The sequence below is a fragment of the Epargyreus clarus genome, unplaced genomic scaffold (assembly GCF_041222505.1).
Source record: "Epargyreus clarus isolate Ecla_fem2 unplaced genomic scaffold, WU_Ecla_fem_2.2 ptg000011l, whole genome shotgun sequence".
NCBI classification, from domain to species: domain Eukaryota; kingdom Metazoa; phylum Arthropoda; class Insecta; order Lepidoptera; family Hesperiidae; genus Epargyreus; species Epargyreus clarus.
In genome coordinates, this window is record NW_027332219.1 from 1,439,125 (window position 1) to 1,465,638 (window position 26,514).

The 26,514-nt window shown below is 35.7% G+C and overlaps 1 protein-coding gene across 4 annotated transcripts in view; it reads right to left on the minus strand.

Moving 5' to 3' along the window:
• sm (heterogeneous nuclear ribonucleoprotein L) overlaps positions 1-26,514 on the minus strand; it is a 474,381-nt gene that overhangs the window by 59,748 nt on the left and 388,119 nt on the right. For all 4 annotated transcript variants that reach the window (XM_073077712.1, XM_073077709.1, XM_073077714.1 and 1 more), the window contains exons 3-4: positions 23,912-23,997; positions 12,103-12,199 (exon numbers count right to left, since the gene is read on the minus strand). In XM_073077712.1, the coding sequence (XP_072933813.1) occupies positions 12,103-12,199; positions 23,912-23,997 (183 nt within the window). The remainder of the gene's footprint in view (positions 1-12,102; positions 12,200-23,911; positions 23,998-26,514) is intronic.

Below are 26,514 nucleotides of genomic sequence, written 5' to 3' on the forward strand. Positions count from 1 at the left end.
CAGTCGTAGAAATTAATACGTTAGGAATTTATGAGTAAGGTTGTAAAAAATCTTTATTTATGTACATGACATTACAATTACATGAAGTAAATGTAATATCACGTGTTTGTCACTTTGAAATTGCAAAAAAGATAAACATTAAAAAAGAGAAATATCTATTTGAAATTGTATGTTTCAAACAATATTCATGTGTATTCATTCAATTCGACATTTTAGAGAATTGTAGGCAATCACACGAGTTTGCGACACAGGTACATAATTATGTTCCCGTTTGAAGTTTTAATTAGGTTCCCGCGGTACCAACTAAGGGAGCAATTTAACTTTATTAACTTTGAAAACCAAACAAATGTGGTCTTTATTAAAATACGCGATTCATAAGCCGCGTACAATTCGTTTCAAAAGCTTTAGTAGTTACCAAATAGAGAATTATAATAGACAAATAGTGTAGTTTGAAGGTGGTAGAACCCTTTGTGGTTCGACTCCGGCGGCACCACCGCCACACCTATTTCTACCTAATAACAGCAGTGTTAGGTGCTGCTGTGTTCCGGTTTGAAGGGAGACAGACTTTTCCGACGCGTTCCAGCTTAGTCCTCAGGGGTAGCGGCGCATCTGTGGCCGACCTCAGGTAGGAATATCTAATCCTATCTGGGGTTGATTACAGATGTCCATGGGCGGCAGTAGCCCCTTACCATCAGGTGGATTGCATGCGCGTCTGCTACTCATATATTATAAAAAAAATAGTACCAGCCCTAACTAATACTCGTATTATAAATGCAAATGTGACTTTATTCGTTTGTTACACTTCCACGTCGTAAGTATAAAACCGATGGTCATAAAATTTTCTACACATGTTGTCAATGGTTTAGAAAAGAACATAGGATACCTTATATCCTGAAAACATATACCCTTCTCGAGAAATTGATAAAAACCTCGGAAAGGATATCTAACTAATAAATGCTACTGTAGTTTAAAATCCTTTTTTAACGATAAAAATAAGTAATCCAATTTGTTATGAAGTCATATTGAATTGTTGGAATTAAAATTATAATAATAGTTTTCAGATGACATGTATATTTGTAAGCCACTTAGTGGCAGAATAAGCGACTATGTAACAAAAATGTGTAACAACTAACAATTACCTTATTCACGAATAAACTGATTTGATTTGAAAATAAGTATAGTTTAAAAACTAAAAACCACGCTAAAATCGCACAAGGAAAATCGTTAATCGTTAATCGGTCCGATTCCTGACGATCCTAATGAGGTGAATAGGATAAAATTATTAAAATCGTGTATTGTCATCGGTTCTTCATAAGTCTTCAAAATTTTAAATTAATGGGACCGTTCAATGTGGGTTTAAATCGAGTTCAAAGATTCCGTTACATACATACAAATATACATACAGGCCAAGCTAATAAAAGCGTGGTAAAAAGGAAGCGACGTCGCGGGTAAAAGCTAGTATCTATTATAAAATATATCGTCCGCTTGTATTTAACCCCGTAACAGTTCCAGTTCCGTATTATCTGGCCAAGTTAGTTGGAAACTTCGGTGGCTCGGGTCAAAGTTGGCGGTGGGCAGCTTTGGGGCATCCGCAAGTCTAGATCTAGACTCAGATTAACAGGAACCGGCGGAACTTTAGGCAACATTGCAATGTGTTTGCAAACATTTGTTGCAATTGAACGAATGGTTGAATGAATACTTAATACAGGATAACGATACAACTACGGAATTGATTGTCATATAAAATATACATATATAAATGAATAAGCTATTTTTTGCTAATACTCGTATTTTAATTTAATGGTAATACGGTATTTATTGGAGACTCATGTGGTGGAGTAGTTTATGGTAACGTGGATAAGTTACGAGGGGGTTACAGGTACGATGCCAGACCAAGCAAACATTTAAATGGGATATATATTTTTATGATTCGGGTTTTAATGTTTGTATATTTGTTTAAGTTTTTTAGTTAAGTGTACAAGAAAAGCTAAAATTTTATAAATTGAACACTACCAGACATCTTTTATTTAATACCACAAATTTTCTTATTTTATTAATGAATAATATTTAATTTACTTTATATAGGACATTCACTAGATCTACCTACTGCCTATTATATAAAAGAAAAAAAAATACCAAAGTAAATCGAAATTCTTTAGTGTACACAGACTCGTGATATTTCCACTATATGTCTGAATATATCTTCAAAATTTAGATAAGCTATGCAATAGCTACAATCTGCTTTATTCATACAAATATTCACAAAGGTCACTACAATCAGAAGATCAGTGCCGTATCGGCCGATCTTTGGATCGAATGCGATGGAATGATTGCTGGGCATCGTGTATTGAACGAATGGTTGAATGAATACTAAATGCTGATACATTGGAATTTGTTCTGAATTTTACTTGAAATTTTAAAATGAAAAATTGTAATTCTGAGTGCATATTTATTTTTATAGGAAAATCGCTTTTAAGGTCATATATTTATTGGAGTTTACTCCTTAAGAAACGATTTGAGTTATAAGGCCCGGTACGGAAATTTTATGAGGAGTAAAATCAAGTGTAACACGAAAAGTTGAGGCGTAACGTAGAAAGAGACAAACATATATATCTGTAGGATTGAACATGTAAAAGAATGAGATGGAATACATTACACAGCGTATCTCATTCTCGGGGTCTCCTCTTTGCGCGATACTTCGTAGTCTCACTGTATAGTTCACTACCTCCAGTCTGAGAGTTGAATGTGTGCGTATGTTTGTACGTGTGTGTTGCGCGCCTGCGTATTATTTTCTATTCGATATATATCATAATTATCGTTCGTAAGGAGTAAACTCCAATCGTGCGTCGTAGCTGACACACACACACTTTTTTTTTTATTTGTTTATTAGTTGCGATTCTATAAGTCAATTTGACTCCGGGAAGAACGATAGTATTTGACGAAGCAGAGTCCGATGGTATCAGTCCGATTTTTCAAAATTTCTTACGTGACATACCCAAACGCACCTAATCATCTATTAAAATTTAGCCAACCGAAAATCTATAATAAAATTTATAGTATTCAGAAATTGTCCAGTGTCGATCTTCGCTAACAGCTGCATCTTTCAGTCCTGAATTTACAGTCAAAATCCACACCGCATAACAGGATTACAAACAAACAGAGAAATAGACAGAATAGTTTTGTTACTGTGTAGCAGTTCGGTTTAGTGCATCGGAGCATCAACTCTATAGTTGCAGACCGAAATCGGAGTTGATCTGCCACGGACGTAGTCGGTCTGCCGCTGTTGAGCTGCCGAAACTTTGTTTAGAAACAATGCAACGGAATGCTCGTTCACGATCGCTTACACGTTCACGCTACAGTGTAGACTGGCGTTTAGTGCTTAGCTGTTTCAAGTTTGATTGTAGATACGCTTCCTTGTGTTTGTTGCAAAGCGTCTGGCTTAAGAAAGAAATTGAATTTAGACTATTTTCTTCACCTGTGAGAAATTCTTTTAAGAAAGAAGACCCAATGAAATTGTATAAAAAAATAGGTTGATCTATTACGTGAACCACATGTGGAAGTATACTTTCTAGGGTGAGCAGTCCTTGTATTTCGGTGAAAAGAGGTGGAATTGTGACTCTGTATAAGAATCCGTGTTCTATATGGAGTTTGTTACAGACAACCATTAACAGTAACTACTTTCAAATAAAATTAAATCAAATAGTTTATTTGTTAATAGATATAGGTTTTTTTTATAATATAGGGGTAGCAGCCGAGCATGCAGTCCACCTGATGGTAAGTGTCGAGCATGGACATCTGTAGTCAACCCTAGATAGGATTAGATATTCCTACCTGAGGTCGGCCACAGATGCGCCGCTACTCCTGAGGACTAAGCTGGAACGAAAGTATGTATCCCTTACCACACCCTTCAAAACGGAACACAGCAGCGCCTAACAATGCTGTTATTAGGCAAAAATAGGTGTGGCGGTGGCGCCGCCGGAGCCGAACCACAAAGGGTTCTACCACCTTCAACAATCAAGATACAATAAGGTGGTATATATATTACTGACAGTTCCATTATATCTAGTCATATTATTATGATATACAAATATACAAATATCAGGTGGTTACCAGGAGGTTCCCATCAGATGGACTGCAATTTGGTTTGCGTTTGAAACCGATTGCAGATACGTTACCGCTCCTGAGGACTACAATGGTCAACTTACATGTAAGTCAGTAGTATATGTAAGTTGCCTTTATAATGATCGAACATAAGAAAAAGATCTTTTATAAGAATTAACAAAGTTTGGAAAAGGAGTTAAAATCTAAAGTTCCCAAATCCCAAGATCACCATTGGATTTCAAACAAACAAAATTTAATCTCACTCCCTAAGTGTTACAATGAATGAACAGAAACGCAAATTCCATTCCAATCCAAAACACGCGAACAAAGAACGAAATAGAGAACGAGTACTCCGGAGCATTTTGCAAGAATGAACGGCAGAACGAACTCCAAACCGTTATGCGAGAATGTCCTGCTGAATGAATACGAATGATGAAACGAATCTTTGTTTTTCAAACACTATGTTCCATTTCGCGAATAAAAGCCACCAATTAACGCCGCTGTATAGAGTCTTCGGGTACCATTTGAAAACGATTGTGTGTTGCTGTGTGTAGAGATTTTTTGGAAACTAAAATGGGGCAAACCTTACCCGCTATACCATTTTATTCAATAATTTCTGGGCATAGGCCTTTCCTAATTATCGTGATATTTACCTTAATGCGCAGAGTAGTGTGTTTCGATCGTATGTACCTATAGCATCTCTGGTATGCCCTATAGCACAAAATTTAATATCAATCGTCAACTGTAACAATGAATGTACCAAAACACGCGAACAAAGAACGTACTCCGAACCGTTCTGCAAGAACGAACGACTGAATGAATACGAACGATGCAACGAATCTCTGTTTTTCGAAACTATGTTCCATTTCGTGAATAAAAGCCACCAATTAACGCCGCTGTATCAAGTGTTCGGGTACAATTTGAAAACGATTGTGTGTTGAGATAGAGATAAAATTGTTTCTGTTTTTTTTTTTTGAAAATGTAAAATGGGGCATACGTTGAATTTGGAATATAAACGCCTATCTTTTCCCTTTATGGGTTAATTGCTGGGCCCTTTCCTGATAATCGTTAAAATTTATCCGGTTGCAGAGGATAATGTTTTTTTACCGACATCGTTCGTTCTTATATTTGTATGTTCGTATGCATATATGTCTCATTCTATGGCACGTCCTGTAGCCTAAAGACTTTTCACTCTGAGAGGAGACCCATGCCTAGCAGTGGGACAATAATGGGTTGATGACGATTATGAGGATAAACATGGTGTCATAGCTATTTATAAAGTTTCATAGCATTTCTTAGGTTCATGTTCATGTACTACTACTGCTTTTAACAAATTTTTTTCACCATGTATTAGGCACATACTTTACCTATCACAAATTATTTTCATCACATTATCTATGCAAGCATTTCATCAATATTTATAAATGTACGTACGTACAAATAAATTGGGTTTCCATTAAAAATATTTTTATCGTACTAATCCATGTTTATTTAATGAGGATTATCAAAACAAATTATACGCTTGAGTCGTTCGTTCCACTGCCACCTTGTATGCGACAGCGATCAATTTAATTAACATCATCAATACCAATTTTATATGTGTTAGCTTATGTTTCTTTCCTTGTATGTTTTGCCTTATGTTATGGTTGGAAATTTTCAATATAACCATACCTATTAATATCGTATAACAGCAGTGGTATTACATGTTACTTATGGAGGAGTTCCAACTTAGTCCTCAAGGGTAACAACGCATGTATGGCCCAATTGGTGTAAAACTCTTATCTTCTTTGAGACTGATTAAAGATATTCGTGGACAGCAGTGGCCATTTAACATCAGGTTTGAAGGTGGTAGAACCCTTTGTAGTTCGACTCCGGCGGCACCACCGCCACACCTATTTCCGCCTAATAACAGCAGTGTTAGGCGTTGCTGTGTTCCGGTTTGAAGGGTGTGGTAAGGGGGATAGACTTTTACGAGGCGTTCCAGCTTAGTCCTCAGGGGTAGCGGCGCATCTGTGGCCGACCTCAAGTAGGAATATCTAATCCTATCTGGGGTTGATTACAGATGTCCATGGGCGGCAGTAGCCACTTACCATCAGGTGGACTGCATGCTCGTCTGCTACTCTTATATTATAAAAAAGGTGGATTACCTACTTCGATATTTAACAAAAACAATGTATTTCCGCGTCGTTACTAAACCGAATTTTTCAGTCGAATATCACGTAGCTTGATAAAAGCAATACCGAGTAATGTTTCAGTAGTCGACTTTTCGGTAAATTTTGTACTCAGCCCATCCCTTAAAAAAATATAAGGCCCAGAAAAATAGTTCCTTCATCAGACCATCTTCCATCGCTTCTATTCACTCGCGAACAATAAGAACAGTGCCTACACTGATTGACAAAGTTTGTACCCGGTGTTAATTGCGTAAACCAATTAGTGTAATGAGCTTTGATGGCTTAGCGGTTAGATCGACCTTCCACCATCCATTTGCGTGTAATCGCTGACAAATATAAACACGAACAGGCGTACACACATATAGGTATGTGTGTGTAGGAAATTATGTTTGGCGTGGGAACGAGGCGTCGGGTTCGCATTATGACTTGCGAATCTGTAAGCAATACTAATTTTTAAATGAGTTCAAATTTGTGGAATATTAATATTTTGACATTTTTTTAAATATATATATCTCAAAGGTGACTGACTGACATAGTGATCTATCAACGCACAGCCCAAACCACTGGACGGATCGGACTGAAATTTGACATGCAGGTAGATGTTATGACGTAGGCATCCGCTAAGAAAGGATTTTGATCAATTCTACCCCCAAGGGGATAAAATAGGGGATGAAAATATTACTTCGTAACGCGAGCGAAGCCGCGGGCAAAAGCTCGTGGAATATAAAAGATGTTTTCTACACTGATAGCCCCACACTCGGATTCCCTTTGTTGCAGGTGTTGTCGTGGGTGGCATTCGAGAGTGGTACACATATTAGTAGGCACATAGACGAATATAGTCAATACACAAACACCTAGACCCAGATGACAAAAAATTTTAAAAAATCTTTATAAAGATACAAATAAATAAATGAATACCAGAAATTTGTACATGTTTGAAGGTGGTAGAACCCTTTGTCGGTCTTCTCCGGCGGCACCACCGCCACACCTATTTCTACCTAATAACAGCAGTGTTAGGCGCTGCTGTGTTCCGGTTTGAAGGGTGTGGTAAGGGAGACAGACTTTTCCGAGGCGTTCCAGCTTAGTCCTCAGGGGTAGCGGCGCATCTATGGCCGACCTCAGGTAGGAATATCTATCCTATCTGGGGTTGATTACAGATGTCCATGGGCGTCAGTAGCCACTTACCATCAGGTGGACTGCATGCTCGTCTGCTCCTCCTATAATATAAAAAAATGTACAGTTTGCTTTCCGGCTAACTCCGTCCTGTCGTTTTTGCGTGACGATATGCTTACAATAGTTTAACTAATTAAAATTTCACTATTTCGACATTTTCCCTCTAAAGCAGTACAACTTCAAAAGAACAAAAGCGCCATTGTTTCAACATGCCCATGTACAAACATCTGGAATTCAGAATATCCACATAAGGATCGCTATTAAAGTGAGTTCCTTCGCGCGACACGCGCTTTCTACATAGTAAAATTTTATTCCCCGATATTGGTGCTCGGCGAATACACTTCTATATGTTACGAGCTGTGTCACGCGGTTTCACCCGCGTTTAACAGTGTAAAAATATACTTTAAAAAACTAAAAAACACGCTTTTATGATAAAATCAACCTAAAAGGAGAAAATAATTTTCAATCTAGCAATCAATTAAGGAACAGTAAATAGTATAATTGTGAAAAAAGCGTGGAGTGCTCCATTTATCAGTTTTCGAAAGGCGCCCCAGGCGCTCGAACAATCTCGCCTGTAAAATCGTTAATCCTGAGGATGTTGATAAGGACAATCGTGCAAAATTATTAAAATCGTTTATTGTCATCGGTTTTTGATAATTTTTCAAAATTTTGCATTAAACTGAACGTTCAAAGTGGATAGCAATCGGGTTCAAAGATTCCGTGACTGTTACGTACATACATACAACCCAAGCTAATAAAAGCGTGTTAAAAATATGAAATGTCCAGATTAAAATTACTGTTTCCGTGTTTCTTTTTTGTGCATAATACCGACTCTAATCAAACTTTAAAATTAAAGTTGCCTATATTATGTTTAAGCTAAGTGCAAGTGAAAGTGCTATCAAAATAGGTATAGCCGTTTCGGAGATTAGACGTATCAAACAGACAGGCAGACCATTGTAAAAACAATTGGACAAAAATTGTAATACTTTTTTTTCTTAAGTATTCAGTTTACTTTAATATGCAATTAGAGAAAATCAGTTATTTTTATATTACAAACAAACACTCAAATTCTATTTCTTTGTGTAGATATTCTTGTGCCAAAAGAACATTTCAACAAAGTACCTACGTGACAACAAAAAATATAAGTAGAAACAAGCGTCTTAGCAGGCTGTGCACATAAAAATAATCGTATGATTTCATTGTATTGTATTGTATTGTATTGTATTGTTTCATGTTATACTAACGTTGCTATTGATTGCGTGTGGGTATATGTGTCTGCCTCGCTACATTATTCAAATCCAATGTCGTAGGCGTCAAGAGGTCATGATGGTTGGAACTCGTTTGTTTTTATTCAAAAATTGAAAAAAACTGCATGAAAAGGGGTTCTTTAAAAAAAAGGCTTCAAAATTGTGTAAAGTCTACTAATTCGCAATTGGTCAGCGCGGTAGGTTAAGTTACCCCTTTTACTTTGAGAAGAAACGCCTGTCCTTACAGTGGGATAATATATTATAGTTTAAAAACTAAAAACCTCGCTAAAATCGCACAAGGAAAATCGTTAACCCTGACGAGGAAATTAACGATCCTGATGAGGAAATGGGATAAAATTATTAAAATTGTGTTTTATCAACGGTTTGTGATAATTGTTCAAAATATAAAATTAATCTGACCGTTCAAAGTGGGTAAAAATTGTGTTCAAAGATTCCGTCACATACATACAATCCAAGCAAAGCGTGGTAATAATGGTTGATGGTTGATTGATGGTTACACAGTTTCAACCTCAACTTAAAATGAATCAGATGGACTGCAAGAAGCACTTGAAAATTGTATTCCTTAAAAAACTCAATCACACACACATAGACATGGTACCTAAACCTTCGCCGCGACCACCGCAACCTAACAAAAGGTTTAAAAAAAAAAAACAAAAAAGTAATCTGATACATTCCATACACAAAAAGAAACGAAACCGCAAGCTTATACGCCACTCGTGTCACAGAGTACCGGAATATGATTCCGCGCTATTAACATCTCAACTCGCGGTCCACTTGGCCCGACCTCACCGTAACGAGGGTTGCAAAACATCCCGTGACACAATGCCCCGATAAATATTTATTTACAAGCGACCCTCGTAATCGCGATTGTGCGACGACAAATCGCACGACGGCCAAAGTCGACGAATTTTGTCCAACAAAGGAGGCCATTATGTTGCGTCCGGCGACAAGAAATATTGATCACCCCTGCTCCTTACGACTAAATGAGGTATATAGGACTAAAATAAATTTGAAAGACTTCCTTCAAATATATACATAGTAGCAATACTGATTCCCTGTGTCGTGCATGCCCTAGAAGCAAAGACGAATATGAGAACACTTATACTAGCTAAAACTGAAACCGAACGAAACGTAACCAATATGCTTACACTGAAGACGGGGAGGTGCCAATGCCACAATTATTTCAAAAGTGAAGCAGGTCTTGTGTTGTCGGAGGAAGGTGTGGATGCGGCGACTAACTTAGTCCTGAAGAGTGGCAATGAATCTGTGATCGACTACAGGTTACTACAGAACCCCTGTTTTATATGGCACTAGCTTTTGCCCGCGGCTTCGCCCGCGTTTAAAAGAAAATAATATAACATACTAACATACATAAAACGTACCTTCAACTTTGCTAAAGATCATCACTTGATCAAATGCATAGTTTACGATTCAATCCTTACTAATATCGATTAAAATAATCGATGTTTTGGGTCCAAAAGATAGATTAATCGATCTTAGACCGCCATCCCTAGTTCCTGTGGAATTTCCGGGATAAAAACTATCCTATGTCCTTTCTCGGGTCTCAGACTATTTTTGTACAAAATTTCATTAAAATCGGTTCAGTCGTTTGGGCGTGAAGAAGAGACAACCAGACAGACAGACAGACAGACAGAGTTACTTTCGGATTTATAATATTAGTGAGGATTGTTTACAGATGTCCATAGGCATAATGCCCATTTACCATCAGGTGAACTGCAAGCTGGTTTTCTACTTGCGTCTATAACTTTTTGCATGTGAGTTATAAATATTAACCTTTTGTTCAAAATTGGAAAAGGAAGTCACACAGTCCCCAGCGGGACTTCGTTTTCAAGCTCAAAAAATTCTGGAAGAAAATTTTAAATATCCACTCAAACATTTTCCAATTTCGTGCATTGGCAAAATTGTCATAGCGTCCCGAAAGTAACGGGAATATGTGAAACGAGCACAAAAAGGTAGAAAAAGATAAGCGAGAAGCAAAGTAGAAAAAAGATAAAGATTGGAAGTACAATGCAGTCAAATGAAACAGAATTTTTTGCTTTTTCGTTTTTGACACAATTCGGTGCGATATTTGAGGAGTCTTTTCACAAAAAAATGTGAGGTTCTGGCCCACAGATCTGCTCGCATTAAGGGTACCACTCGTTCTTATACGACGAATGGCCAGCACGACATTATGAGATAATGATTAATAGCATACAGTATTTATAAAGTCATATAAACGTACCTATGTTTTCAGTGTTCGAAATTCGAAATCACGAAACTACATTGTTCTTGAAGTACTAAAGACAAATTTAATTAAAAATAATTCTAAAAGGTCGTACAGAACAGTCAAAAATAGAAACGTGAAGTTTATCATGAAATCATATAAAGATACTTTAACTTTAATAATCCTTTATGGTTCGACTTCGAAGGACATAGTTTCCCAAAGCATTCCAACTGAGTCCTCAGAGGTAGTAACGTATCCGTGCCCAACTACATCTACTAGGAATCTAACTTATGTACGGTGTCTACAGTCCAAGGGCGGCAGAAGCCACTTACCATCAGATGGACTGTATTTTTGTTTGATACTTCAAACAAAAAAAAAGACTCTATTTACTTATCCATCAATTTAAACATACATCTCTACCTCTCTATCTATTACTATCTATCTATTTTTATCTATCTATCTATATCTATCTATCGGTAACTCGACACCTCGCTTAAGTGGAGTCTCCACGGGACGCTCACTTAGCGGCGTTTCGGTCAGTTAATATTTTCGTCTTTCAGAAATTCCCATTTTCCCACCTTGTATTTCTCCCGTAAATAAGTTATTTATTCCGAGAAATACTTTCTGAGATATTATTTATAAGATTACTATGCCAAATATTATTTATGCCAAAATATATAAAGAACCCTACTTATAAGATTTTCGACCTCACTGTGTTCAAATTTTGGCACGCATATCCGTCTTTTCATGCGTATTCGAAGTTTATGATGACATTTGATTCAATTGCTAAGAAATACATAGTACAGAAACCTACATGACTGACAGTAAGATAAAAAGTAGAATTTTGCTAGATGTGTAAACTCTAAGACGAAGAAGAGAGAAGTGGACTATGAATTTAACTCCCCCCTTTAACAGGGGACTAATGAAATAAATTTGTATTCAAAATATATTCTTTACAGAACTCTTCTTGAACGTCAAACATATCAACCACCACTTCACCACCACCACAAGGAGTTTCATTATGGAGTAGATAGCCGTGAGATACCAGTAGATTGATAATAACCGATATTTATATTTTAGTAAAAAAAAGAATTAAAAAAACGTTACATATCTTAATGAAAAATTTTTAACCAGTTATAACATTTTCTAAACAAATTCGACTCACCTTAGCAAACTCGATTTTGAGTGTACAGCATCCGGAGTAAATGTCGCAGCCGTGTAGCGACTCCTTCGCTCTCGTCGCCGACTCCACGCTCTCGAACTTGTTGTACTGAGTTAAGGTGTATTTTTGTGTGGCAAACATTTGGAACAGGAAATACATATCGCAAATTGTATATTAAAATGTAGAAAAAGGTGTTATACGGTAATTTGGACTGATTTCTATTATAATAATTACCTACTAGTGTTTTCGTACTCTATAAAAAAGAAAAGCAACTCAAAGTAAAATAAAAAAAAAACAAAATTATTTATTTTATTCAATTTAGGTTTTTTACAGAGCACTTTTTTAATGTCAATACAACTACCATCACTTCACAACACTTCACAAGGTGTTTCGTTGTGAAGAAGAAGCGGCTAACGAAACTTCATAACACACATCTCTTTTAAAAAATTAATGGTTTATACAATGACAAACTTAACGTAATGATACATGTGGAGCTGGAGCTACTTCAGACCACACCGTTTTATCAGTCAAAGATAATCAGGGTTCAACGTTACAATACATTACGTTACATTAGGAAGATTACAAAAGGTGGTAGAACCAGTATAGTTCAACAGGGGGAGGTACTACCACTACATCTATTTCTGGCGCAAAGAGGTTAGGTGAAAGAGTGTACATGCCAACTGACTTCCATGTGAGGTTTTCTAACTATTTTAGTCCTGAGGCAACACCTATCATTGCTTTCAAGTTCTATATGGAGTTGGATACACATACTCATCGGCGTTAATAACCACTTAACAAGTGGACTGCATGCTTATTTGCGGTACTTCAAGCTCAAAATAAAAAGATAGAATTCATATATTGTTAAGTTTAACTTAATTTTCATAAAGACCTATAACCAGAAATTCAATATCTAATTTAAATATATATAACTCAAAGGTGACTGACTGACATAGTGATCTACCAACGCACAGCCCAAACCACTGGACGGATCAGGCTGAAATTTGGCATGCAGTTAGATGTTATGACGTAGGCATCCGCTAAGAAAGGATTTTGATCAATTCTACGCCTAAGGGGATGAAAATATTACTTCGTAACGCGAGCGAAGCTGCGGGAAAAAGCTCGTTTTTTTACAAATCTAAACTCCATATAGCTTTTAACTTACCGATCACGTAATAAAAAGCCAGTAGCAATAGTTTTAGTTGTAGGCCAAAAAAGTTCCATCCAATATTGTGGCATTAAAATTGAATTTTCGTAACAAAGTTTCGTAATATTCGTCCGTTTTACGCTTTTGTTACGCGAACATTAAAGTTTTGCACCAAACGTTACGGTCGGTGGTGGGATTCGATATTAATTTTCAAATATTTTTGACTAATTCATTTATCTTTACTTATTCATCTTTATTTATTCATCCGGTGATGGGAATTTGAATCAAATCCTAAATATTCCACTTTTTTCATTGATGACATTTAAGGTAAGTACAGTCCGCGCTAAACTGCTAGTCCGCTCTGAATACAGAAACGAGTCGCGTCGCAATAGTAAATTGTAGATATTGGCTGTCTGACTACACCAGCGCGCAACAACTTCAGAGCGGACTAACAGTTTGGCGCGGACGCTACTTTTCGACCAGATATAAGCTTCCTTGCTACACCGCTTTGCTTCCATGCTAATCTAGTATAAAGGCAGCTTTAAGCTCATCATACTTACATACATACATACATACTTAAACATACACAAATGTCAATAGAGCAAATTACTAAAATTATGATTAACTTTTAATAACTATCCAAACGTAGGACGTTGTTCATGTTTTACTACAAGCACAGAAATTTCCCCTCACAGTAGGTACCAACTAATTTCGATGGTAGAGTTCCAAAGAATTTGAATAAAACCCCCAAAGGCGCACTCTAAAAATAATTATACGAAAACTTATTATTCGGACAGAATGGCTAATAAATATTAAGAAGTTACTCGTTCGAGCCCGTTGGAGTAATTGAAAAGAATTTCAAATTCAGGGGAATGGAGAATATTTTATTATTCAACCTTAGATATATGTATTCACATACTTATGTAGGGAATGTTTAAATATGTGAATGAAATGCAATGCTTTATTGCATTATACAGCTTTTTATCAAAATAACGTATCCATACATAGTAAGCAGTTTGCAGGTGGTAGAACCTGTTGTGGTTTGGCGTTAGATGCGCCACCGTCAGAACATTTTTACCTCATAACACTAATGTTGATTACTGCTATGTTCCAGATTGTAGCGTGAGGGGCAAGGCATATTTATCCGAGAAGTCCTAGCTTAGTCTTCAGTTAGGAGTCTAAATTTACTTCATTTATATTATATTTATCCTCAGGTAATATTGACCAAAGACGTAATTAAATTTAATAAACAATAACAACTGCGCTATTGTTAAATAAATACAAAACCAATCCATTGTCATTTAAAAACCAAATCGTATGAAAACCGTTGATAAATTTACTTCTATTATTTTTTACGTATTGAATCACCGAGTACTCTCACGCGAATAAAACAACACACAATACGAACTAACAACATTTCTCTATATACACAAGTATGAGCCACCTGAAAAAATATTTATTTTTCATACAATTCCCATCTGACAACAAGAAATGTGAAAATATCGAACAATAAAAACATACAAAAAAAAAAATCATATGTATAGTAAAGTTTGTTTCAATAAAGTTTGTAATTGAAAACGGTAGCATTTATACTTCCCTCTCACTTGTTCTATATAATGTGTGAGCGAGAAACATAATACAAATTTTGTATAAATTCTGTACAAAATCAAGTGAATATACACAATTTCCCTTCTATATATAGCATTCTATTACTATAAATTTGATTCTTATAAGCGATATTATAACATGGCATTATAATACAGGATGTTTCTTTTTCAAAATAAACTACTTCGACTCCGGCTAGGAAAATATATTATTTTAAAATCTAATTAAGTAATTTTAGTTTTTATCTAAAGCATTTAAGTTGCTCCCTATATTTTCGAATTTCGTATTGAAATGTAAGTGCAGTTGAAAAATACAGCCTGTATACTCGAATAAAACCAATTTCGGAGATAACTATGGAGTCCATTCATCAAACCGATCCGCTTAACGGAATACAAAATAACCGTTCGTTATTGTTTATTGTTTAACAACTCCAAGTGCGTCCATCACCATGCATCCTCGTTAATGTTTTTAAGGTTTAATTAATTATTTTTTTAGTAATAAATAAAGTCTGCAGGTATGAAATAAGTTTACAACATGAACTAATGCTTAAAATACGTAAGTTACATCAAATTAAGTTAGCCTCTTTTATTTTGTAATGGAATAAAAGGTAGCCAGCATACAGTCCACCTGATGGTAAGTGGCTACTGCCGCCCGTGGGCATCTGTTATTAACCCACGAGATCCAGAGAAGATTACAGACCTATCTGTGGTCGGCCACAGACGGTTCATTACCCCTAAAGACATCGTTAGATCGCCTCGGATAAGTCTCCCTTTCAACATCCTTCAAACCAGAACACAACAGCGCTTAACACTGCTATAATAGCAGACGCAGAAATAGGTGTGGTGGTGCCGCCGGAATCAAACCACACAGGGTTCTACTACGCTTACACACCACTTTTTGCCATATAACCAGCATGCTTTTGCTATCTATATTACAAAACACATACACACCCAGGTCGTCGCACCACCGACCTTGCGCCAACATTAACCCATCAACGCCCACATTTACACGGCACGGTAATATTTTCGGAAGTAGCGACGATAAAAAAAGAATGACTAATGTACGAAAAATACGTTCAAGTTGAAGGTTAAACCGGAGCTTCGACCGGCCGACCGTTAAATTGCAAATAGTTGGCACCGTCTGAAACTTTTTTATTTTATACAAAATACTGTTTATTTTAGTGAAAAAGCGATCAATCAGTAAAGGTTATCAAATGTTACATGTTCAGATGAATTTTCTGAAGATGTAACTGTGTGTGTGAGAAAAAATATGAAATTGATAAACATAATAATAAATAAATAAAAGCTTTCTACACTCACAGCCCCACACTAGGATTCCCTGTGTCGTGGGTGCCATGGACACACATATAGACAAATACATAAACACCCAGACCCAGAAACAGAAATCTAAATTCATCATTTAAATATCTGTCTGGCCGGGGATCGAACCCGGGACACATTGCGCGTCAGACCGGTATGATGACCGCTCCGCGACGCGGGTCGTCAAAATAATATTAAAATAATAAATAATTGTACCTAAGTAATAAGTAATTGTGCATATTAATACATATAAGGCTTTTCTTTATTTTTTACTTTTAAAAGACATCCCCTAAATATTAAGCCAAACATAAATGTTGTGTACAACTACACCAATAAGTAAAAAAAAGAACAAATTCAGAATAATCATTAATACGAACAAATATTTAAAACCAAATTTTACATCTTAATATTTTTTTAATTCAGTCTGTCCGTCTGTCAGTTTGTCCATAAGAAATAACTTACAAGACATGACAGCATCATAACTCTATTATATTGTAACTATGTCCAATTTAAACAATAAATTGTACACAAAAACAAACAAAGCATACATTAGCGAACCGCTAACACAATTAATCCTATACCAATTCAAATGCACTAAATTACGATAAAGAAATATACAAAGAACAATTCGCCTCAAATTATATTATTGTTACGTTTCGGTGTGATAAACGGTCGTAGTTTAAGCTGCCCACGTGCTAGCTGTATTTCATCGGATTTTTTTTTATAAAGAAACAAACGCGTTCGGGGGAGTTCACAAATCTATACGCGTCGAGTCGGATCAAGGCAGTCGATCTGTTACTTTATTGCCCGTTATTAATAAAATCATGTAGTTACACCTAAAATAAAGTTCCAAGCCCCTTTTAAAATATTTGTATGTTTGTACGACATAATTCATGTACTCTTTAACATTAGCCTTGTCTGATAATAAATTAACATTTGACGTAAATTATATTAAGCCTAATATTCTTCTATGAATATTCTTTTAACAGTACACGGGCCAAGCCAAAAATAAAACATCGACGATTTAAAACATGACAATACGGGGGTTGAAAATTTGGGGAGGGGGGGGGGGTCCACAGTCCGGAGTCCAAAAACCCACGCAATTACGAATACAGTCAATGAACAATTAGACAATACGATTCCCTGTTGATAAATATGTGTACACCCCCAATAAACAGACCGACTTGCCGTAAATCAAACGAGCTTGAAATTTTATTTATTCGCACAATCAACAATTCTGTATGCATATGCGTTCTTCTAAAGATTTATTCGTGCAGAACGCCGCACGGAATTGTCTCTATTGCGTGATTTGGTGTTTCAAATAATAGGAGAGTTTTATACAAGTATAAAAGGAAAACATCTGGGTCTATATATTCAAAGCTAATTTATAATATGTAATGTGTAAATAAGCAGGGCTCATTCAACCCAAACGGCTTGACGAATATACTAGTATGAGGTGTCGTTGGATCCACTTATATTGACGCACTAAGATAGGTTATATTTTTAAGCAGTCGGGTATTTTGTTTCCATAATATTTCTCTAGTTGAGAGAACAAATTTAATCATAATGATATTACGTTAAAACTCTAAACGATATATTAGGTATAAAAATATCTCAGTTAGAAAACATATTAAATTTCATGGTAATGCCAAAATGCAAAAAAAATATATATACGCAAAGAATAGATAACCTCTCTTCCTTTGGGAAGTCGATCGAAAAATCACAAATTTGACAACTTAATTAAAAAAAAAATATATTACACATTTTTAAAATAAAATATGATAAAACCCTTACATTAATAATAATGATTCATTGTAGTTTTGTACCAAGAAAAGTATTTCATGAATTTATGATTACATTTTCAAAATCATTCTTCTTTAAAATGTATGGTGGGGCCTATTAAAAAAATGTTTCGCTCGGTGAAAAATGATCACCGATTAATTTACCCAGTCTTCTGCCAAGAAAATAAATTTTCTCAAATAGCTACGCCATAAATTCTTATAAAATCAGATTTGTACAAATCGGTATTTAATTGTGAAATTGTAAGTAATTTGGATAATGCAAATTGGAGATGAGTGTACGCGATGAAAATTTGAAATTGTTTCTTTACCTATACGTCTTTGTAATGAATTTTGCGTGTGTTCGACTAAGATTGAACCGTATTTGGTATTGGTTACAGATGTCCATGGGCGGCAATGACCACTTTACAACAAAGTAAGTCGTATGGATGTTATGAATAATGGATTCATTGATACAAAAAACTTACTTGATTATAGGGCGTATTTAAACTGTATGCAATGATTGCTTAGTGCTTGAATTATTAGTTTATTTATTTATTAGAGGTTCACTAACGTAATATACAGTTATATAAATTGCAAACGTTAGATAAATGAGTCGTGAACCTACAATTATAGGTGAACACGGCATTTACAGAATTGACGCTCTAATAAATTAAAATATAATGAAATTAAGATTACAATTTACATTAAATATAAGATTATTATTGATTAAATACGAAATTATTAATTATTGTCTATAATCAGGAGATCTTTGTTACTCAAAGAGATTCGTTACTCAAAGACGCGCCTCTGCTTTAAATAAGGGCGTACATATATATATTGTACACTGATTTTTTAAAATGACAGGATTTGGGTCAAGTCAATCAAAGTTGACCCGCAAGACGACCTTTCATTTTAAGTTGCGCGCCCCACAACATTAACCAAAAAACTACACAAAAATTTACACACAAAAGAATACCTACAACGCACACAAAAAACGCAGTAAATTAACGTTAAAATATAAAGTTGGGCGTAGAACGACTCGAGGCACACAGAAAGCGTGTTTCGTCGGAATTTTTCCCGCCCAAAATTACGTCATAGTTGCTGAAGAATGTCATAAAAGAGCGTCGCGTGTGCATTACCAGTTCACCAAAACGTCCAGACACTAATTGCGGTTTTGTAACGGTGGTGCCACACTGAATGGCGATATATTTGAATATAAATTTATATTATTAATGTTATTATTCATCAAAAATAATCGTTATTATTTTGATGTGGCGTGATTGATGAAATAAAATAAGATTGTACGTGCTGTCGGTGCGATGCGATATACATATTTGATTTTTTTTGTTCGCTAAAAATAATAGATATAATTATGTTTAAGGCGTATAGATTTATGTACTGATGACATATAAAAAAATAGTATTTATATGATTTTTTTTTTAATATTTATCTTTTATGCAATTTTCATTATGAGTGGATACCTGTGCGACGATGATGGGTTAATAATACTGATAAATTTTCTGTTAAATTATCATGTAAAGTGAATATTTTTAATTTTTAACAATAATAACTATGTAAAGTATATTTTGTCAATACAAAAATAATACGTCAAAGAAATATTTAAGCGTGCAATTCAATAATTATGGCAATCAAATGATAACCAACTCCCATCGGTCCCGTCGAAATATTGTAGAAAAAATATCAATACATTAAAATAATAGAAATTAAACATATTTCTCCGTAAAAATATTCGAAATATTTCATCCAATGTGAAACCACCTTTATGCGTGGACTATATTCGTATTAAAACAGCGGTTTTGTCAGCTGTTCACGGCTTGATACATAAATCTGATAACTATTCGTGTCTGTGGCGCGATGTTGTGATGTGATTGGACTTATGATAAAAAAGAAAACTTGAATATTATATTTATAAGGGTTTGGATAAACGACTTTTATGGTATGTCTTTTTCATATACCTATTGATAGTATCAAAAGAACTAGCAGCCTTAAACAAACATAATATCCATAAGATTAAGTTTTATAGTGGTAGAACTCTATGTGGTTTGACTCCTGTGGCACCATCGCCACACCTATATCTGCCTTATAATGACAGTGTTAAGCGCTGCTGTGTTTTGGACGTAGTAACTATTTGTTTATCTGTGGTTCTGGTTTGATGGGTGTGGTAAGGGTGACATACTGTTCCGTAATCCAGCTTAGTTCTCATGGGTAGTGGCGCATCTGTGGCCTACCTCAGGTAGGAATTTAGTCTTATCTGAGGTTAATTACAGATGTCAATGGGCGGCAGTAGCCACTTTCCATCGGACGGCATGCCAGCTTACTACTTCTATACAAAAAAAACTTTATTTTTTATCTTTTTTTTAATTTTGGTATTCCTCAATCAAAACCACTAAAATGCTTCTAGGTAACACAATCCGAAAATAGATTAACTCTCCATATTTTATAACACCCTTACATTTCCAAGGGCCCTCAATTTATATGTTTATTTAACACTTTCCTTTACGATTCACTCGCGCACACGTACACACATCAAAACTCATACACAACTCTATTTTGTAAGCCATAAGTGTCAAAGTTAAGCAACATATAAGTCGAGTAAGCGCAGGTTAATTTTATGGGCAATAAAGACGGGCACTATAAAAATATACTTTTCATGGAAAACGTTCTTTAAAATTTATTTTTAACGGTTTAATTTTTTTTATGGTGGCATGGTGTACGAAAGTGGAACTCAATGGGTTTTTGGTAACTTGAATAACTAAGTACTGAGTAGGCAGCACAAGTGTATCCCTGTAGTCCCGGGACTAGAATAGGGCTACGGTATCCCCTGCCGGTCGTAAGAGACGACTAAAAGGGGGCTTCCGGGGTTGCGGGCGGCAAGATTGGGAGGTCGAGCCGTCCAGCAAGCAACTCCGGGAAGGACGGCGGTATGTGTGGTCGCATACCGTCGTAAACAGCAGACGGTGTGGAGAGCGCCTGAGCTCACCTGGGCGGAGCCTGATGGGACAACACGTTCAGAGGACTCCGGTTGCATTCCGTTGGAGATTCCGGAGTCCTCTTCGCAGCGGTGAGGATAGCCGCCGGGGGAGTTTTAGTGCGGTAAAAATCCCACATAACCCAGTGTCGTGGGAACGACACTGGGTACCTTCTGAAGTTTTCCCCTCCTCAACAAAAAAAAATTTTTTTGTTTGTAATTTTTTGTTCATTAATATAAATTCAAATAAATTTAATAGGCGAAGTAAACTGATACGAAAATAATGTCAAAAAGAAGATAAAGTATATTACAAAACTAGTAGGTACCTCACGCAGACATTTAGTTATACTAAGCATACAAATGAATTCCTCAGAGGCAGAAATCACTAGTAGCCCTAATCTATTGCAAAGATTTGGCTTAAAAAGTTTCAAACGGAACCATTAAAATAACATTTTCCACTTCAAATTTCTCAAAACCGTTTTATGACCTATTTTAATCACGCACAAATAATCCTACACAACAAACCGTACACAGCGATAGCCGGCTACCAGTATTATGCGGATCGATATCCATTATCTATTAACGGAATTGATTTTTAATCACGAGCCGGGCATAAAGTATCGGCACCGCTTATCGTAACGGCCGATATTTGCATACAAATGTGACGATATGAATCTACGAGGGACCGAAGTGTCCAAACTGTTAGGCTTTCAGGCAAAAAGCTGAGATGAAACTAGCGCGATTGATAAAATGGACGAGTGGCGAACTTTATCTCTCGATTTGGTTCTAAGTAAGGATTTGAACTTTAAAGCTGTGATAGCCTAGTGTTTGAAAATCGACCTCTCGATCGAGGGGTTCGAGATTCGAACATTTTTGATTTTTCAAAGTTATTTTCGTATTAGAAACGAGACTTTGCCCGCGGTTTCGCTCGCGTTACGAAGTAATATTTTCATCCCCATTTTTATCTCCTTGGGGATAGAATTGATCAAAATCCTTTCTTAGCGGATGCCTACGTCATAACATCTACCTGCATGCCAAATTTCAGCCCGATCCGTCCAGTTGTTTGTGCTGTGCGTTGATAGATCACTATGTCAGTTAGTCACCTTTGAGTTATATATATTTAGATTAGATTAATTATCACTTGCTTTAATGGTGAAGGAAAATATCGTGGGGAATACTGTACCTGTAAAATAAAAAAAAGGTTTTCCAGTAAGGACTGAACTGGTATCCTTTACCACATCCTTCAAACCAAAACACAGCAGCGCCTAACACTGCTGTTATTAAGCAGAAATACGTGTGGCGGTGGTGCCGGAGTAGACCATAGTGTTCTTCAATATTTGCCCGACATTGTACACACGTGGAGTCACGTGCACGAAATAGTCCAATAAAACCATAGGGCAGTTATTTCGAATAAAACCGCCCTATAAACACATTCGCGTTATAAAAACACAAACGGCGGGGCCACGTAAAAGCCACTTGTGCAATGAAATATAAACAATATAACTACACGAACAAACGCCGGTTACGAATGTTTATTTATATATACGCCTTTTTACTGTTAACGATATGCGGCCATTGTGGACGCGATATGGGTGCGGTGCGAGTGACAGCGGAGAGCGGAATTGTAATTTAAATAATAATTATTTTTTAATGGGAGCAAAAAAGAGGTCGTCTGTTATTAGATAGCTATTGCCGTCCACACACATTATTTTCTTATCAATTTTATATGGAACTGGAATAGTACATAAATGATTTGCCATTAATGAGGATTACGGTAGATTTTAAAAAAGTCTGCTTTAACACACCGCGGCACAGTAGAACACAGTAGCGTTACACTGATTATATAAGACAGGAATAAGCGTGGCGGTGGTTTAAACGTTTATATAAAAAGAAGCGTACATTTCTCATTTTTTCAACAATTCTTTGCTTTTTGAAGTTTCCATACGCCTGCAATACAAATAAACAAGTAATTGTTTGTAGCGCAAGTTAAAAATACTACCACAAACATAACCAGAACTACAGGTGCACTTTCTATAGTAATAGCCCCACAATAGGACTTTAATAAAAAAAAGACTTTAATAAAATGACGCGTAAATAAAAAGAAGTTACATATAACGCCTCCGCTTATAACCAAGACCGTTTTCAGTGCGCCACTGAAAAATACACAGCTCAAAGTTTACGGTTCGCTCCATTTAACGCGATTGGTTCCCTATGGACGGAGGGGAACGGGGGGGAGAGTGTTTATTTAAAATTAACCATTGAAAGGATTACTTCATACGTATTGCTGACTGATAAATTAAACCTACTGAGGTTTAAATTCATTTACGTTAATGATATATTGATCCCGAATAGTGTGAACACTTGATAATCTCAGGATTTATTGATAAAATATTTAATAACCTAATATTGTGATAAATACGCATTTGATATAATTATAACTGTCTCTTTGAACCATAGGGTTGGAACTTAAAAAAAACAATGCAGCAAGTAATGAGGATTTTTCAAATTAAAAATTAATAGTTACTAAGACAACTCATGTGTTAAATAAAATCGGTCGAGTCGTTTGGAGTGTATTGTGTGGCAAATAATGAAACAATTATCTACATACTCTCCAATCTCCATTCTCAACATTAACCTCTGCAGTCAAGGATTTCTATCAATAGCCTACCAAATTTCATCCCTAATTTATTAAACGAAATATAATGATTAAAATAAATAATATACTCACTGTCAGTATATTTATATTTACATAACTTATTAAACGTTTATTTAATACGACATTATCGAATGTAATCAAAAGATGTAGTCTAATATAAATCCAAATCAGTCCAAATTACCTTCTACCTTTACTTAGTAATACAAGAACTAACCGAGATTATATAAACCTTAATAAAAAGATAATGTAACACATACCAACTTCGCATACTGATGAATATTTATAATAAATAGTAATTAATATTTTTGAAAAGGATATTCAACCATGGCCTGTACACCGTTCTTCTTGAACACGACGATCCTTTGTACCTGTCCGTGTGGTGTGCTGATTGTGTGTATGACGTCCTGTAACAATGAAAATGAACAAATATTATTAGCAATATGAACATCAATATCAATATGAAAATCAATCTTTAGATAAATTTCAATATGAAAAAAAGCGTGTAATTAATATCAATATCAAATTCATATGAATAAATAAAAGTAACGAAAACTCGTTCTGCATTATTCTGACTATGAATCTTTACTTATAATATACTGTTGCATTGTGGTATCGTAAACACACAAACATACAGACAATAACTTAAACCATAATCTATTTCATACTTATAATTTAACCAGCTAGAAGCATTAAATTACGTAGTAATGACATGTGAAATATAGATACCTAAGCACTAAGAAAGGATTTTTGAAAATTCGCTTCTGATGAGTCCGAATAAGGAATAAAAGGTTGTAAATAAAGTCGAACTCAGATGACGCATTAGCTTAAAAATTAAAGATAGAACTCGGCATGATAAAGATTAATTAAAAATGATTACCCAGCCAAATTAAAAAGTCCTTCGCGTCTCTTTAAAAGCCTATGACAAAACCGTAATTGCTTTCCCAAAATGTACTCTTCAAATCGGCAGTGATTAAAAATACGACCGCATAAAGGGAGTCGCAGTTCAAAATTAGAAAAGAGCTTTTCAAACCCCCGTATATGCCATCCAAAGGCTGATTGAAACTCTTTGAGAACTGTTGCCAAACATAAAAATCGGTTTAATTGCATGCTTTTGTACTCGATTCAAATGGTTCATTCGTTGATTCACTCGTTCGTTCAGTTCAGTTCTCTATACATTCATTCTTTGGCAATTACGATTCATTAGGCAATGCCGTGTCACCGAATCTAATGAATTGATTCCTGATTAATAATTGCAAAAATAATAACAAAAAAATTAGCGACGTCAAACGGTAGACATACAATATGTAAGATTATGTTTGAATCTCTGTTGGTAGCTGCCCCCGCTAGGCAATGCCCTAATTTAATAGTAATTGGCAAATTTCGATCTTTTGTAAGCAAAAATTGACCGATTAACCTAAGTAATCCAATTCCAATATAAGAAAAGAAAAGTATACATTTTTGTTTTAGATTTTAGGAGATTCAGATCGATTTTCACATTTCATTTTAAATTAGGCAAATCCCATTAAATTCTGTATCTCATCCGGTAAACGAAACACGAAAACAAAAATTAATAGTAAAAATAAATCGATATCACAAAGCACTTAGACTTTAATCGTATCATTAAAACCCAATAGCTTAACTTAAAACGTATCGCTTGTAATTTCAATGTTTCACTTTCATGCGCAAACGAAAACTTTCGACAATAAAATTCCAAATTAAAACGTTCGTTGTACAAAATTAATTCAACGAAACAATACAATGAGAACGTTTCTTACCAATCGCGGAATGCCCGGAAGGCAATAAAACGATAAGGGGTGCAATCGAAACGAAACGAAACGAAACGATACGAAACGAAACTCGAAACGAACGCAATTCGAATTGTAGTGTACGGTGGAGGGGCTCGAATGAAATTTTATTAAAAAACTTAGCTATGTCGAACGCAAATGTTATCCAATGCTGCGGAAGTCTAGGGCTGTCAATTTATGTATATTAAAAACTATGTACATATATAAATTTCGATTTAAATTTTATCCGCAAGAAAAAAATAATAAATAAAAGTTACTCTCTACACTTTGTTTTTCCACAAACGACGAGTTTGCGAAGCAATTATTGACAAACATTATTTTGTAATATCATCCTAATAAATTAATTTGTGCCAACGCTGGGCACGGAACTTCTTTCTAAGTCAGTCCCCGGTAAAGCAGACAATTTCTTATACGATTTCTACATATACAACAGAGTTGCATTGCGAAGATTCGGAGACCCCCGATCGAGATGTCGAGTTTCAGACCACTAGGCAGTCTATCAGTCATTAATTCACAATCTTAATAGCACCTCGGCAGCCCTGCGCCGCCTCGCATCCAATTCCAACAAGTGGCTCGTACGATATTGCCCGTACCACGTGGATACAACCGCGTGCAAAATAACTATCGTCGTCTCGCGCGCGAGTGCTTTATACGTGGCGTTTATTAAAAGCTTTTTAACTTGCTATCTTCGTAACATGCACGTGTGGAACAATTTTTTTTTTTAAATGTTTCCGCTTAACCGTTTAAGTTAAATTTTAGATATTTAGATACGTAATTTCGAAGATAATGCAATACAAGGTATGATTTTAGACTGATATTTGGTTTCGTGGATGTTAGCCCTGTTTAGAGACTACAATAGTTACGGTATTTCTGGCCTGTCGTAAGAGGCGATGGGAAGAGTGGGAACTTTAACCAACCAGTCGGCGACGCCAAGTAGGAAGATATTGGTGGCTGTAAATCCTTGTAAACATCCGAAGGTGTGGTTGGATAAACGGTAATCAGGGTAGAGCTAGCCATCGCGCTCGGAGATCTTCGAGATTCCCAAGTCCTCTACGTAGCGTGGAAGACGGACAACGGAGGGATTTTACCGAATAAAATTCGCACATAACCAGAGTC